The sequence below is a fragment of the Oncorhynchus kisutch genome, linkage group LG6 (genome assembly GCF_002021735.2).
Source record: "Oncorhynchus kisutch isolate 150728-3 linkage group LG6, Okis_V2, whole genome shotgun sequence".
Lineage (NCBI taxonomy): Eukaryota > Metazoa > Chordata > Actinopteri > Salmoniformes > Salmonidae > Oncorhynchus > Oncorhynchus kisutch.
The window spans coordinates 48,386,689-48,404,064 of NC_034179.2; the positions used below are offsets into that span (position 1 = coordinate 48,386,689).

Consider the following 17,376-nt stretch of genomic DNA (forward strand, 5'->3'; position numbering starts at 1 on the left):
AGCCATCTGGTAGGGTTTTAAAATAGAATTGGCCATTTACTAGCATTATCCATCATTCAGTCAAACAAGTAGCTAGCTAGTAAACTAGTTGTCAAACTAGCGCATCGACTGCCGGGGCTTGAATTTGAAATAAGGATGGTTCAGGGGTTCAAACTAAGAAAAATGCATTAATGGCGTCAACAAAATGAAAGACATTAAAATTGTAATACATTAAAGCTAAAATTTACTTTGACAGCCATAATTAGCATACGTACCAAATGGCACCCTTTTCCCTATATAGTGGACTACTTTTGACCAGAGCCCTATGGGCCTTGGTCAAAAGTAGTGCACTATATCAGGAATAGGGTGACATTTGACGCTACCATAGTCATTTGCCTTTCTTGCACCAACACTTTCACTGGTCTTTTCTTAACCTTTTGCGTGTAGGGGGCAGTATTCTCATTTTTGGCTAAAAAAAACATACCCATTTGAAACTGCCTATTTCTCAGCCCCAGAAACTAGAATATGCATATAATTGTCAGATTAGGATAGAAAACACAAAAGTTTCCAAAACTGTAAAAATATTGTCTGTGAGTAAGTGGATAGGTGAGGGCTCTCAGAGTGAGTTTTGCCCAACTGAGTAAAGCGGTCATTGTTTCTCCCGCTGTTATCGAAAAAGCTACACACTCGGTTGATATATTATCGAATATATATTTTTAAAACAACTTGAGGATTGATTATAAAAAACGTTTGACATGTTTCTGTGGACATTATGGATATTATTTGGAATATACGTCTGCGTTGTTGTGACCGCTCTTTCCTGTGTATTTCTGAACATAATGCGACAAACAAACATCGGTATTTTGGGTATAAAAATAATCTTTATGGAACAAAAGGAACATTTGTTGTGTAACTGGGAGTCTCGTGAGTGAAAACATCCGAAGATCAAAGGTAAACTATATTTTTTTATTGCTTCTCTGATTTTCGTGACCTAGCTACTTAATGATTAGTGTACATAATGTTATGCGAGGCTATCGATAAATTTACACAAACGCTCGGATTGCATTCGCTGTAAAGCATAATTTCAAAATCTGAGACGACAGGTGGATTAACAAAAAGCTAAGCTGTGTTTTGCAATATTGCACTTGTGATTTCATGAATATGAATATTTTTTAGTAATATTATTTGAATGTGGCGCTATGCTATTCAGCGGTTACTGATGACAATTATCCCGGTACCGGGATGGGTAGCGTCAAGAAGATAATAGCACTGATTTACTATGACTGATGTGTTTGTCTTAATCTAAGTCGATATTAATAATAGTGTCTGCTAAATGACTAAAATGAAAAACATTCACGTATAATATGAAGCTTAAAGCAATAGACTGATCAGACGGAAAGGCTAAACTAGAACTACCTGTAAACCTAAAATAAGTTGTCGGGTCAATACAGTTGAAAGATTCTGAAATAAATCATTACAATCTAGATAAAAATGTAACATCACAAAATGGCTTAATTAATAATAAAAAATATGTTGAACTGACCCCTGTGTTCAATAATGTGGTGACCACATTCTTGCCAGGCAGACCCTGGATGGTCGTTCCTTTGCCAGTAGTCTTCTGCACCACGATAACATTGGGCTTGGACGTCATGGGAATGGTGGTGATCTTAGTTGTTGTACCTGCAATGGAGGGGCAAAGATCTAAAAGGTTTGCCAAAACACAACCTTTTAAGGTCACTATAATTTGAACATTCAGTTGCAGAATTGTCTGTCAGAATTGGTAACACTTAGGGTTGCAAAACACCAGGTAATTTATCAATATTATCAGAATTTTAATACTTTTTTGGTGATTAACAGATAATATTGGTAACCTATGTAAACGTTGGTAAATTACATAACTTCTTAAAATATGTAATAATATATTTTTCTATATCTGTGTCCATGAGTTTCTTCACTAGTTAGGGCCCAAAGCATTTACAACAAAGATATTATGTACTAAAATAACACACACAGAAATATTTGTATTAAACAGCAATGGTAATGGGTTATACATAAGATAATGTTTCACAGCTTTGTGATTCTATTTTTCATATAAAAAAATATATTTTACATGTTATGACAATTATCCAAAATCCTTGAAAGCTTCCAAAATCCTGTAAACGTTACTGGTTATATTACTTCTCTTTGCAACACTTAGTAGTAACACTACTAAGGTAAATCCCAATATTTTTTAAAAACGTTATGTTCCTTTAACCTCTTGAAGCTAGGGGGCACTATTTTTATGTTTGAAAAAACAACGTTCCCAAAGTAAACCGCCTATTTCTCAGGACCAGATGCTAGAATATGCATATAATTGACAGATTAGGATAGCAAGTACTCTAAAGTTTCCAAAACTGTCAAAATACTGTCTGTGAGTATAACAGAACTGATATTGCAGGCGAAACCCTGAGGAAAATCCAATCAGGAAGTGCCCTTTTATTTTGAAACCCTTCTGTTCGTTTGCATGCCTATCCTCCATTTAAAGGGATATCAACCAGATTCCCTTTTCTCTGGCTTCCCTAAGGTGTCAGTCTGAAGACAGTTTCAGGCTTTTATTTTGAAAAAATGAGCGTGAAAGATCACATTGCGCAAGTGGATAGGTGGGGGCTCTCAGAGTGAGTTTTTGCGCTACAGAGTGAAGCCGCCATTGTTCCTCCCGTTGTTATTGAAAAACCTACACACTCGCTTGATATATTATCGAATATATATTTTAAAAACTACCTGAGGAATGATTATAAAAAACGTTTGACATGTTTCTGTGGACATTATGGATATTATTTGGAATATACGTCTGCGTTGTCGTGACCGCTCTTTCCTGTGGATTTCTGAACATAAATACCGACGTTTGTCGCATTTGGGTATAAAAATAATCTTTATGGAACAAAAGGAACATTTGCTGTCTAAATGTGAGTCTCGTGAGTGAAAACATCCGAAGATCAAAGGTAAACGGTTAATTTGATTGCTTTTCTGATTTTCGTGACCAAGCTTCCTGATGCTAAGTGTACATAATGCTATGCTAGGCTATCGATAAACTTAAACGCTTGTATTGTTTTCGCTGTAAAGCATAATTTCAAAATCTGAGACGACAGGGTGATTAACAAAAGGCTAAGCTGTGTTTCACTAGTGATTGAATGAATGACTGTTATGACTGTTGTGCTATGCTATTCAGCGGTTGCTGATAACAAATATACCGGATCCGGGATGGGTAGTTCTAAGATAAGAAGGAAAGAAATTCCACAAATTAACTTTTAACAGGCACACCTGTTAAAACTTCTTTGGGATAGGGGGCAGCATTTTCACTTTTGGATGAATAGCGTGTCCAGAGTGAACTGCCTCCTACTCAGTCCCACATGCTAGTATATGCATATTATTAGTAGTATTGGATAGAAAACACTGAATTTTCTAAAACTGTTTGAATGATGTCTGAGTATAACAGAACTCATATGGCAGGCAAATACCTGAGAAAAAAATCCAAACAGGAAGTGGGAAATCTGAGGTTTGTAGTTTTTGAACTCACCCCTATCAAATACACAGTGGGATATGGGTTATTTTGCACTTCCTAAGGCTTCCACTAGATGTCAACCGTCTTTAGAACGTTGTTTCAGGCTGCTCCTGTGAATGGGGGCCGGATGAGAGCTGTTTGACTAAGGGGTCTGCCTGCAGCCTCATTCTCAGTCACGCGCTTTCACGAGGTATCTCTCGTTCCATTGCTACAGACAATGGAATTCTCTGGTTGGAACATTGAACATTTATGATAAAAACATCCTAAAGATTGATTCTATACTTTTTTGACAAGTTTGTTCGACCAGTAATATAACGTTTTGAACTTTTTGTCCGGCTGGACCAGAACTCGCTTTTGGATTTGTTTACCAAACGCCCTAACAAAATAAGCTATTTGAACATAAATGGACATTAGTGAACAAAACAAGCATTTATTGTAGAACTGCGATTCCTGGGATTCCTGAAGATCATCAAAAGGTTAGTGATTCATTTTCTCTCTATTTGTACTTTTTGTGACTCCTCTCTTTGGCTGGAAGTTGGTGGTGACCTAACATTATCGTTTGTGGAGCTTTCGCTGTAAAGCATTTTTGAAATCAGACTAATTAACGAGAATTGTATCTTTAAAATGGTGCCTAATTCTTGTATGTTTGAGAAATTTGATTTATGAGATTTCTGTTGATTTATATTTGGCGCCCTGCAATTTCATTGGCTGTTGGCGAGGGGTTCCGCTAGCGAAACGGGTTGAGTCTTAGACAGGTTAATTGAAATGCATTACGGGTGACTCCCTCATGAAGCTGGTTGAGACAATGCCAAGAGTGTGCAAAGCTGTCATCAAGGCAAAGGGTGGCTACTTTGAATAATCTCAAATATATTTTGATTGAACAATGTTTTGGTTACTACAGGATTCCATAAAAACCCTGGAATGAGTCGGTGTGTCCAAACCTTTGACTGGTACTGTCTAAATAAGCCTAGCTAGTGCAAGCTAGCTAAATTATCTCGGTTTGATGCAGTCAAGACAGACACTATGTAATCAGATGAGATAACTAACTAGCAATAAGTTAGTCTGCCAGCACGAGTCGGCTTAGTTGCCCCTCCCGGCACCCCTCGCTACTCACCACATGGTGTGAGTAACTCTGCTGCTTCTCTCCCTCGTGCATTATAGCTCCGGTTAATAAAGTAGAAAAATATACATATTCTCCTCCTAAAGTTACAGCTTTGTTGGGTTAATTTAACCTCGGGGCTAGGGGGCAGAATTTTCACTTTTGGATAAATAGCGTGCCCAATTTCAACTTCCTGTTACTCATGCCAAGAATATTTGATTTGGATAGAAAACACTCTGAAGTTTCTAAAACTGTTTGAATCATGTCTGTGAGTATAACAGAACTTAATGTAGCAGGCAAAACCCTGAGGACTAACTGTTCATGTTTTTTTTGCCTCTCTCTGTTCCCTGACTTGTTATTGCCAAGGGATATTTCTTAGGAACCTGTTCTCAGTTCCTACCACTTCCACTGGATGTCACCAGACTTTGGAATTTGGTTGAGGTTATTCCTTTGTGCAATGAAGAAGTAGGCCAACTAGGAACAGTGGCGCTGGTTTGTTTTCATTCCTGTATTGAACACAGATTGCCCCGTCTACAATTTGATCGATTATTAACGTTTAAAAATACCTAAAGTTGTATTACAAAAGTAGTTTGAAATATTTTGTCAAAGTTTATAGGCAACTTTTGAAATATTTTGTAGTGACGTTGCGTTTTTTGTAAGCCGTTTTTTTCTGCATCAAACGCACTTTATAAATGGATATTTTGGATATGTATGGACGGAATTAATCGAACAAAAGGACCAATTGTGATGTTTATGGAACATATTGGAGTGCCAACAAAAGAAGCTCGTCAAAGGTAATGCATGTTTTATATTTTATTTCAGCGTTTTGTGTAGCGCCTGCAGGGTTGAAATATGCTAACTCCTTTGTTTACTGCTGGTGCAGATGGTGCAGGCTATAGATAATAGCTTCTTATGCTTTCGCCGAAAAGCATTTTTTAAAATTTGACATGTTGGCTGGATTCACAACGAGTGTAGCTTTAATTGATTATCTTACATGTGTGATTTAATGAAAGTTTTATAGTACTTTATTTGAATCTGGCGCTCTGCATTTTCCCTGACAATTGGCCAGTTGAGACATTTGCGTCCCGCCTATCCCTAACTAGTTTTAAGTATTTGTTTATTTAACTTTTTTTCCTATGATGTTGATCGGGACCTGTTTTATGATAGTTTTGTGATAACTGCACTGTGAATAGAATTTTATATGTTTTTCAGTTGGGATTTTGTCTTTAAATGAAATATGACAATTGTGTTTAAATGTTTAAACTTTCACACCCCTAAACTGTATAAAAATAATAATACCAGTCTCACCAGACACAATGTTGCTGCTGATGATCTTGCCGCCCAGTGTGGCTAGAGTCTTCGGGACCACCGTGATGATACTGCCACTGGTGGTCTTGACATAGGTGGCACCACTGGCCGACGTCGCCATCCTGGCTCCAATCGTGGAGCTCATGGCGGGCCTTGAGTAAGAGGCCTGGGTGCCTGAACAAAAACAATGTTTTTCCTCAATTTAAGTAGGGCCTTGCTTAGCACAGTCTTCTTTCACCACATCAATATCTATAGATAGGTGTTGTTCTGTGTGCTTTTATATTCTAACGAATTAACTTAATTGAGTATTATATACATGTTTGGACGAGAGTTCTGTCTGTTTAGTGAGTTTTCTATGAGAAATTACACCTGTGGGCTGGGACACCAGCTTGGTGGTCATGATGGCCCCGTTGCTACTGACGACCATGATGGGGGAGGAGCTGCTGCTGGGCATGCCTGCAGAGGAGGGCTTGGGCAGGATCTTACTGGGCTGCATTTGCTGGGTGATGATTTTTACACCTATAGGAACAATTAGACAAGTAAGTAATTACATAGGTCACATATTTGTCCTCACCCCAGATTTTCTGTACACTTAAAGTTCAGGCGAGAAGATCCAGAAAGTGAAACATTGCACACTCATTAGAAAGATGGGAAACTCAGTGTAGAGTACTAACGCCAGTGGGTTTGGGGTTTACGCCCTGTACTCGCCTGACTCCTGCTTGATCTGGATGATGGGCTTGGAGCTAGGGGGAGTGTTGGAGACCTGGCCCATGGCGCCAGCCCCCATGGGGGAGCCCTGCTGCAGCTGCTTGGGGGACTGCGGGTGCTGCTTGGGGAACTGGGACAGAATCTGGGTGGGAGAGCTCACCATGGTCTTAGGAGAGGGGAGCCTGGCAGAGGCCACCTTCACGCCTGCCGATGAGCCACCTGGTACAGGGAGAGGAAAGGAAATAGTGTCCCAATCAGAGATGCACAATTCCAGTTTAAAATGTGTATTTAATAGATAGATGGATACAAAAGTATGTGGACATCTCCTCAAATTTATGGAATCAGCTATATCAGCCACACACCGTTGCTGACAGGTGTATAAAATCGAGCACAATCATGCAACTCCAAAGACGAACATTGGCAGTAGAATACCTTTACTGAAGAGCTCAGCAACTTTCAAAGTGGCAAAGTCATAGGATGCCACCTTTTCAACAATTCAGTTTGTTACATTTCTGCAGTGCTAGAACTGCCCCGGTCAACTGTAAATGTAGTTATTGTGTAGTATGTGGAAATGTCTAGGAGTAACAACGGCTCAGCTGCAAAGTGGTAGGACACAAGCTCACAGAACGGGACCGCTGCGTGCTGAAGGATGTCAAAATCGTCTGTCCTTGGTTGCAACACTCACTACTGAGTTCCAAACTGCCTCTGGAAGCAAAGTCAGCACAAGAACTGTTCGTCAGGAGCTTCATGAAATGGCTTTCCGTGGCCGAGTAGCCGCACACAAGCATAAGATCACTATGCGCAATGCAAAGCATCGGATGGAGTGGCGTAAAGCTCACCGCCATTGGACTCTGGAGCAGTGGATACATGATCTCTGAAGTGATGAATTACGTTTCACCGTCTGGCAGTCAGACAGAAAAATCTGGGTTTGACTGATGCCAGGAGAACACCACCTACACCAATGCTTAGTGCCAACTGTAAAGTTTGGTGGAAGAGGAATAATGGTCTGGGGCTGTTTTTCATGGTTCAGGCTAGGCCCCTTAGTTCCAGTGGAAGGAAATCTTAACGCTACAGCATACAATGACATTCTAGACAATTCTGTTCTTCAACTTTGTGGCAAGTTTGGGGAAGGCCCTCTCTTGTTTCAGCATGACAATGCCCCCGAGCACAAAACGAGGTCCACACAGAAATGGTTTGTTGAGATCAGTGTGGAAGAACTTGATTGGCCTGCACAAAGCCCTGACCTCAACCCCATCAAAAACATTTTGGATGAATTGGAACACTGACCGCGAGCCAAGTCTAATTGCCCAACCTCATTAATGGTTGTGGCTGAATGGAAGCAAGTCCCTGCAGCAACATTCCAACATCTAGTGGAAAGCCTTCCCAAAAGAGTGGAGGCTGTTACGGCAGCAAAGGGGGGGCCCAATTCCATATTAATGCCTATGATTTTGGAATTAGATGTTCAACGAGCACCAGTCCAAAGTTTGGACACCAACTCATTCCAGGGTTTTTCCCCATTCTTTTTTATAATTTTCTACATTGTAGAATAATAGTAAAGACATCCAACCAATGAAATAACACACATGGAATCATGTAGTAACCAAAAGTGTAAAATCAAAGTATATTTTATATTTGAGATTCTTCAAAGTAGCCACCCTTTGCCTTGAGAGCAGCTTTGCACGCACTTGGCAATCTCTCCTTCATGAGGTAGTCACCTTGAAAGCATTTCAATTAACCAGTGTGCCTTAATAACCGGTGTGCCTTGATTTCCTTCTTAATGTGTTTGAGCATATCAGATGTTTTGTGACAAGGTTGGGGTGGCATACAGAAGATTACCACAAGGTTAAAGACCAAGAACATATTGCAAGGACAGCTCAAATATGCAAAAGAAAATGACAATCCATCATTACTTTAAGACATGGTCAGTCAATTAAGAACTTCGAACGTTTCTTCAAGTGCAGTCGCAAAAACCATTAAGCACTATGATGAAACTGGCTCTCATGAGGACCGCCAAAGGAAAGCAAGACCCAGAGTTACGTCTGATGTAGAGGCTAAGTTCATTAGATTTACCAGCCTCAGAAATTGCAGGCCAAATAAATGATTCAAAGATCAAGTAAAAAACATCTCATCATCAACTGTTCAGAGACTGCGTGAATCAGGCCTTCATTGTCAAATTGCTGCAAATAAACCACTACTAAAGGACACCAACAAGAAGAAGAGAGTGGCTTGGTCCAGGAAACATGAGCAATGGACATTAGACCGGTAGACATCTGTCCTTTGCTCCGATGAGGCCAAATGTGAGATTTTTGGTTCCAACCACCGTGTCTTTGTGAGATACAGAGCAGGTGAACGGATGATCTCCGCATGTGTGGTTCCCACCATGAAGCATGGAGGGGAGGTGTGATGGTGCTTTGCTGGTGCCACTGTCAGTGATTTATTTAAAATACAAGGCACACCTATCCAGCATGGCTACCACAGCATTCTGCAGCGATATGCCATCCCATCTGGTTTGGGCTTAGTAGGACTACAATTTGTACTTCATCAGGACAATGACCAAACACACCTCGAGGCTGTGTAAGGGCTATTTGACCAACCCTTGAATGGTACTGTATATAAAACGGTCTTGGTAGCTACAACAACAAACGCTTTCCCTAATTTGGCGAAGGCTGTTAATATATCCTGAGTAAAACTCTTCAATTCAACTGACATCTGTTGTACAATGCTGGAAGGAACACATTTAACATCTATTGGAATATCACCACGTAGCACTCACTTCTGTCATCACGAAGTGCTTTGTGAGGCTAGTTTAAGGATCATATCACCTCTACCTTACCTGACACTAGAACCACTTCAATTTGCTTACCACCCCAATAAAGCCACAGACGATGCAATTACCATCGCACTGCCCTATCCCATCTGGACAAGAGAAATACCTATGTAAGAATGCTGTTCATTGACTACAGCTCAACATTCAACACCATAGTACCCTCCAAGCTCATCAGCCAGGGGCTCTGGGTCTGAACCCTGCCCTGTGTAACTGGATCCTGGACATCCTGACATGCCACCGTCAGGTGGTGAAGGTAGGAAACAACACCTCCACTTCGCTGATCCTCAATACTGGGGCCTCACGAGGGTGGGTGCTCAGCCCCCTCCTGTACTTCCTGTTCACCCATGACTGCATGGCCACGCAGGCCTGTCACTCAATCATCAAGCAAGTTTGCAGACGACACAACAGTAGTAGGGCTGATTACCAACAATGACGAGACAGCCTACAGGGAGGAGGTGAGGGCCCTGGGAGAGTGGTGCCAGGAATATAACCTCTCACTCAACGTCAACAAAAGAGCTGAAGGAGCAGAAGGAGCACGCCCCTATCCACGTCGAAAGGACCACAGTGGAGAAGGCGGAAACCTTTTAAGTTCCTCGGCATACACATCACTGACGATCTGAAATGGTCCAGCCATATTTGGACAGTCTTTGACCATTTAACTTGCCATTTACAAAAACAAAATGTGTTAGTGGGTAGGTGTGTTTATAGGACCGCTCTTTTTAAATCAGTATATATTATGTTTGAGAAGCCCCATTTCTGTATTGAAATCAACAGTGCCTCTTCAACCTCAGGAGGCTGAAGAAATTTGGCTTGGCCCACAAAACCCTCAAACTTTTACAGATGCATAACTGAGAGCGTAGCCTGGTACGGCAACTGCATCGCATGCAACTGCAGAGCTCTCCAGAGGGTGGTTTGGTCTGCCCAACGCATCACCGGGGACAAACCACCTGCCCACCTACAGCATCCGATATGAAAGATGTTCACCCCTGCTATCATTCAGAAGGCGAGGTCAGTACAGGTACATCAAAGCTGCGACCAAGAGACTGAAAAACAGCTTCTATCTTACGGCTATCAGATGGTTAAATAGCCATCACTCGCCAGCTTCCACCCAGTTAAGCAACTCTGCACCTTAGAGGCTGCTGCCGAGTGGTGCAGCGGTCTAAGGCACTGCATCTTATTGCTAGAGGAGTCACTACAGACCCTGATTCGATTCCAGGCTGTAGCACAACCAGCCGTGATTGGGAGTCCCATAGAGCGGCGCACAATTGGCCCAGCGTCTTCCGGGTTAGGGTTTGTAAATAATAATTTGTTCTTAACTGACTTGCCTTGTTAAATAAAGGTTCAATTAAAATATACATTGAATTACTGGCCACGTTAATAATGTTTACATACTGGTTTACTCACCTCATATTTAATATATTCCATTCTACTGTATTTTGCTCGATCTAATATATATATATATATATGAAGTCGGAAGTTTACATACACCTTAGCCAAATACATTTAAACTCAGTTTCACAACACCTGACATTAAATCCTAGTAAAAAATCCCTGTCTTAGGTCAGTTATGATCACTTTATTTTAAGAATGTGAAATGTCAGAATAATAGTAGAGTGATTTCTTTCAGCTTTTATTACTTTCATCACATTCCCAGTTGGTCAGAAGTTTACACTCAATTAGTATTTGGTAGCATTTCCTTTAAATTGTTTAACTTGGGTCAAGCGTTTTGGGAAGCATTCCACAAGCTTCTCACAATAAGTTGAATTTTGTCCCATTCCTCCTGACAGAGCTGGTGTAACTGAGTCAGGTTTGTAGGCCTCCTTGCTCACACACGCTTTTTCAGTTCTGTCCACAAATTTTCTATAGGATTGAGGTCAGGGCTTTGTGATGGCCACTCCAATACCTTGACTTTGTTGTCCTTAAGCCATTTTGCCACAACTTTGGAAGTATGCTTGGGGTCATTGTCCATTTGGAAGACCCATTTGCGACCAAGCTTTAACTTCCTGACTGATGTCTTGAGATGTTGCTTCAATATAATCACATCATTTTCCCACCGCATGAAACCATCTATTTTGTGAAGTGCATAAGTCCCTCCTGCAGCAAAGCACCCCCACAACATGATGCTGCCACCCCCGTACTTCAGTTTGGATAACGTTCTTCGACTTGCAAGCCTCCCCTTCTTTCCTCCAAACATAAGCATGGTCAATATGGCCAAACAGTTCTATTTTTGTTTCATCAGACCAGAGGACATTTCTCCAAAAAGTATGGACTTTGTCCCCATGTGCAGTTACAAACCGTAGTCTGGCTTTTTATGGCGGATTTGGAGCAGTGGCTTCTTCCTTGCTGAGCGGCCTTTCAGGTTATGTGGATATAGGACTTGTTTTACTGTGGATATAAATACTTTTGTACCCGTTTCCTCCAACATCTTCACAGGGTCCTTTGATGTTGTTCTGGAATTGATTTGCACTTTCCGCACTAAAGTACGTTCATCTCTAGGAGACAGAATACGTCTCCTTCCTGAGCGGTATGACGGCTGTGTGGTCCCATGGTGTTTATACTTGCGTACTATTGTTTGTACAGATGAACGTGGTCCCTTCAGGTGTTTGGAAATTGCTCCCAAGGATGAACCAGACTTGTGGTGGTCTACAATTTTCTTTCTGATGTCTTGGCTGATTTGTTTTGATTCACGGGTACCCCTCCAATTGACAAAAATTATGTCAATTAGCCTATCAGAAGCTTCTAAAGCCATGCCATCATTTTCTGGAATTTCCCAAGCTGTTTAAAGGCAGAGTCAATTTAGTGTATGTAAACTTCTGACCCACTGGAATTGTGATACAGTGAATTATAAGTGAAATAATCTGTCTGTAAACAATTGTTGGAAAAATTACTTGTGTCATGCACAAAGTAGATGTCCTAACTGACATGCCAAAACTATAGTTTGTTAACAAGACATTTGTAGAGTGGTTGAAAAACGAGTTTTAATGACTCCAACCTAAGTGTATGTAAACTTTCGACTTCAACTGTATATATTCCATTCTTTTACTTTTAGATTTATTGTTGTGAATCGTTTTTAGATACTAAGGCACTCAGATACTACTGTACTGTTGGAGCACAAGCATTTCTCTGCACCCGAAATGCAATAACATGACTAGTAAAATTTGATATTGCGGGACACTCAAACCTACTCTGCGCTATGGTCGACATGAGCACAGGCGGGCTGGAGGAGACCACGGTGGTCACAGCGATCGTGTTGGGGGCCAAGGAGGGACTTGAGCTGGCCGGGATGAACACCGTCTGTTTCTGGCTGGCCGAGGTCAGCATGGAGGTGGAAACCAGCTTTGACATGGCCGCCGCGTAGTTGTGCGAATGAGACTTGGACAGGATGTTGGGAACGAAGTTGGAGCTTGGGGAGGTCGTCACAATGATTACCTGACAAATCATATATTATACAGTAAGTTATACAGCCACGTACAATCAAGTTCATATACTGACCAAAAATAGTAACGCATCATGTAAAGTGTAGGCTGAAATAAAAAATGGGATTGTCTGGAGGGGGGGGGGTGCTGAGGAGTATTTCTATCTATAATGAAGCCCTTTTGTGGGGCCCCAGCTCAGTCAATTAAAATACATAGGGCCTAATGAATTAATTTCAATTGACCGATTTCCTTATATGAACAGTAACGTAGTAAAATCTTTGAAAATTGTTGCTTTATATTTTTGTTCAGTGTATGTACAAAATCTCTTGCACATCCAGTTCGCAGACATTATGCAATAATTACGATCATACAAAACATATTCAAACTTTCCTATAGTATTTGTCTCACAACTCACTATATTGACTCTGATTATAGAACAAGAGGCTTTCTTACAAATTACAGACAGTTCTCTCCTGCTCACCTTCTGCGTGGTGGTGTTGGTAGTCTGGGTGGTGGGCTTGCTGAAGGTGATCTTGACGGGGGACATGTGCGGTGGCAGCGAGTTGGCGATGCTCTGCATGATGTTGCTCATCTTGGGGCTGCCGCTTACTGGCACGGTGATGGTCTTGGACAAGGGAGGGGAAACCTTGGCCAGCTCCTTCAGCACCACAGGGGAGGAGCTCGAGGAGTTGGTCCGCCTCCGCTTGCGTGGCTTCTCGTCCTCGTCAGAGCAGCTAACGCCTGGGAGTGAGAGTTTGACAGAGGGAGAGAAAAACTAAACATACAGAGACAAATGGAATTTGAGACAAAAAAAATGTATTGATACATTAAGAGGTTCTGCATTGTTCTGATTTGCAGGTTCTGTTTAAGGAGTGTTACACCAGAGAACCCTTAACCAATGCAATGCTCTTAAACAGTTCTTTCCAAAGTAAAGGAATAAACTAACATGGAATCTCTGTTCTGACACTCACTTTTCACATAGACAGTGCTCCCGCTGGGCAGCACCACCACGTTGGAGGCAGGGCTGGCCGGACGGGGCGATTTCACCGTGGCTGTTGCACTGCCGCTGGGCGCCGTGGCACTGGTGGGGGTGGACGTGGTGGTTGTGTAGGAGTAGCAAACAACCACTGCAAACAACAAACAACCATACTTCATATAAAAATACACTATAAGGAGAGATAAGTCATTGATCATTTATAGTCTTCCTCCCCCTTCCGTTGATCCTGCAGGTATATTTTTGTATCTCCAATAACCCTCCAGTTATGATTAGGAGTAAAGTAATCTGATCCTAAACCTGTGGATAAGGGCAATTTCCACCTTGAGCTGTCGGTGATCTTACCTTCTTTATTTCCTGTTTCCGCAGGCAGCAAGAGAGAAGCATTCTGATTGGCTGTGGCGCTGGCCACTGAGTTGGCAGTCACGGTGAATGCCGTCTGGGGGACCAGTCTGGGCATCAAGGGGACCAGCCGACGTCCCTCGATTGACCACTCTGAGGAGCTGTTGGGACCCGACATGCTGTGACAAAAGAGAATTGTCATGGTAAATTGATGGACTGATGAGTGTACTAGTATTTGGTAGTAAGTCATAATGTGTATGTAGTTTTAGTATTGATCATCTTGGGGGGGGTAACATGACTTACTGATAGGCAATGGTGGTAAGGCGCTCATCGTTGACGGCCCTACGGACCTCGGCACGATGACGCTCTGTTGAAATGCTGTGGGAGACAACCATACAATTAGCTAAGTATGAATGAGCAATTAAGTCACAGGCAAAGTTTGTTTTTACAAAGAGACCCATATTTCCTATGTTCCTCTAGCAATGGAAAGAAAATAGTGACTTTGCGGGTTTACCTGAGGACTTTAGTGAGTTCTCCGAGGAGGTCCTTCTTGTCCTTGGTGAGGTCGCCTTGGGCTCGCAAAGCACTGATTACGCCGGCGTACGCCTCCAGCTCTGTTGAAGCAATACAGGCTATCATTAAAAACAACTTTGCTTTCACTCTGAAACATCAGTAACATTTTGGGTCCTTTGAAAGTGACAAGTCACTTAATGCATGAGGCAAGCCAGAGAGGCCGGAGAAGTTGAAAGGGTCTTACCAAGTTTACGGAGAATTCTCTTACACTCATCCCTGCCCAGGTCAAGGAGGGTGGGCCACACCACAGGCATGGTGCCGGTCAGATGCGGTTTCACCTGCTGAATCATCAACTACATTTAGAGTGAGCAGAAGAGGAGAGGACATGGCACATATGTCATCTTCTAGATCAGTGTTTCCCAACCCTCATCCTCAAGTATCCCAAACGGTACACATTTTTGTTGTAGCCCTGGAAAAACCCATCTCATTCAGGGCTTGACGATTAGTTGACAAGTTGAATCAGGTGTGCTTGTCCAGGGTTACAATAAAAATGTGTTCCAGATTATCCATACAATACAAATCCTTAATTTGAAATATTTTATTTTACCTTTATTTAACCAGGCAAGTCAGTTATGAACAAATTCTTATTTTCAATGACGGCCTAGGAACAGTGGGTTAACTGCCTGTTCAGGGGCAGAACGACAGATTGGTACCTTGTCAGCTCGGGGGTTTGAACTTGCAACCTTCCGGTTCCTAGTCCAACTCTCTAACCACTAGGCTACCCTGCCGCAAAATGAATGAGTTTCTTCAATTCTGGATGTTACTATAAACAAGCACGGCCAGCGGCTTCCAAATCAGGATTGATACTAGCTTCGGAATGCAACTAGCATCTTGACAGGATATTGGGCACATAATGTCCCGTCAAGATCCTAGTTGCTGTCCGAAACTAGATTGAAACAAGCCAATTAACCTAAAGGTATTTTATGAGTACGCTTATTCCCTGAGTTGGAACCTGCTGACCATGCTTTCAGTAAGAGGCTTAAATAAGCCAAAAATTAGGGTTAGCTATGTTACCATCTAGACATCAATGACATAGCTAGTTGGCTAGCTCTTTCAGTAGCCTAGGGGCAATTACACAGTAACAGAATGATGGTGAGCTTCTGATTTCCCCCATTAAAATGTATGCCAAACAAAATCCAAGGATTGCAAAGTTAACAAACCATACAACTCTATGCACATTGACTACTTTTAACAATTTCCACAGAACATTTTACAAAAACACATTAACTTGAATAACAGATGCAAAGTTTGACAGTATGTGCAGTCATTCTGTTACCAACCTTTGCATCTGCACTGTTATTCAAGTAAATGTGTTTTGTAAAGTGTTCAATGGAAATTGTTAAATGTCATCCTTGTGCATAGATTTATGGTTGAACTTTGCCTATGGGTCTAGCTTACAAGTGCCTAGCTTCGGACCACAAATAGGATCGACAGGACATTGGGTTCAGGATCTCTTAGCTTAGTTAACTCAACTCCTTCCAACAGAGTTTAGTTGCGATGAGTGTCAGTGGAGTCTACCAGTCGATGTCCATTATTTCATGCTTTCCTTGTACCTATGGTTTGTCCCGTGTAACTGCAAGCTTTACTTTGGGTGCTAAAAACTGTAGTTTTTGATAAAAGTATCATTTTAAAAAGTGACCTCTGTCAAGGGAGCCATTGTTTGTTAATGAAGAAGGAGAAGCCCGTGAGAAATATAAGGTTGTACATAGGCTGCTGTTTGACTGCAATAAGGAGATACACTTTTTTTCTAGTAATGCATTGCTATTGATTATTGAATTGTTGGGTTTTGAGTTTGCAAGATAGGCATTTCACTGTACTTGTGCATGTGACATTAACTTGAAACTTACTTGGCAACGCTTTTGTCGTATCTCGAGTCTGAAGAAAATGTTACCATAAATGTCGTGTCCAGTTGCAGGTGGCTCTAAAAAAAAAATGAAACAATAATAATATAGAAAGATATTAAATCCACCTTTTGCACTGACAAGAGTTCCCTCGTCATTTTGGCTGCCAGACATCTCGCATTTCTCAACATCTTTGCCGAAATTATTCGTTTCTATGAGACACCGCCGCACGTAGAAGTGACAGCGTGTCACAGTGCAACCAAAACAAAGACCGACACATATGCATGAGACATTCCTCACTTGGATTTAAAATATTTCTGAATTTCTGTTTTTTTTTTTAGAACCACATGCAACTGGACTGACATTTATAAAAATACAAATTTCTTCCAAATCAAGAACGAAAGAAATATCGCCAAGAATAGATTAGTTGAAACATTCCTTGCTAAACTTTACACTAGCGAAGCTGTAATTGCAATATGGAGACTCACACATCCCGATACGACTGTAGCTATCTACCTAGTCTAGATCCAAGTTGCGGTCCGAATCCAAAGGGTGCCATATATAACTTACCAACTTTAAACATTACAGCAAATATACACGGTGTACAAAATATTAGGAACAACTGCTCTTTCCATGACAGTTTTCACCTGGTCAGTCTATGATCCCTTACTGATGTCACTTATTAAATCCACTTCAATCAGTGCAGAAGAACGAAAAGTTACAGGTTAAAGGGTGTAACTCAGTATAT

General features: G+C 41.4%; 1 protein-coding gene across 13 annotated transcripts in view; it reads right to left on the reverse strand.

Annotated features, from left to right (window-relative positions):
* Positions 1-17,376, reverse strand: part of LOC109892934 (BRCA2-interacting transcriptional repressor EMSY) — a 34,399-nt gene that overhangs the window by 15,867 nt on the left and 1,156 nt on the right. For 3 of the 13 annotated variants that reach the window (XM_020485842.2, XM_031826833.1, XM_020485838.2), the window contains exons 2-13: positions 16,635-16,708; positions 14,972-15,068; positions 14,729-14,828; positions 14,518-14,592; positions 14,218-14,393; positions 13,850-14,005; positions 13,360-13,619; positions 12,648-12,891; positions 6,636-6,854; positions 6,297-6,446; positions 5,928-6,101; positions 1,523-1,659 (exon numbers count right to left, since the gene is read on the reverse strand). In XM_020485842.2, the coding sequence (XP_020341431.2) occupies positions 1,523-1,659; positions 5,928-6,101; positions 6,297-6,446; positions 6,636-6,854; positions 12,648-12,891; positions 13,360-13,619; positions 13,850-14,005; positions 14,218-14,393; positions 14,518-14,592; positions 14,729-14,828; positions 14,972-15,041 (1,761 nt within the window). In that variant the 5' untranslated portion in view covers positions 15,042-15,068; positions 16,635-16,708. Of the gene's footprint in view, positions 1-1,522; positions 1,660-5,927; positions 6,102-6,296; positions 6,447-6,635; positions 6,855-12,647; positions 12,892-13,359; positions 13,620-13,849; positions 14,006-14,217; positions 14,394-14,517; positions 14,593-14,728; positions 14,829-14,971; positions 15,081-16,634; positions 16,709-17,376 lie in introns of all 13 variants that reach the window. The other 10 variants (XM_020485836.2, XM_020485834.2, XM_020485833.2 and 7 more) reach the window with 5 other exon arrangements.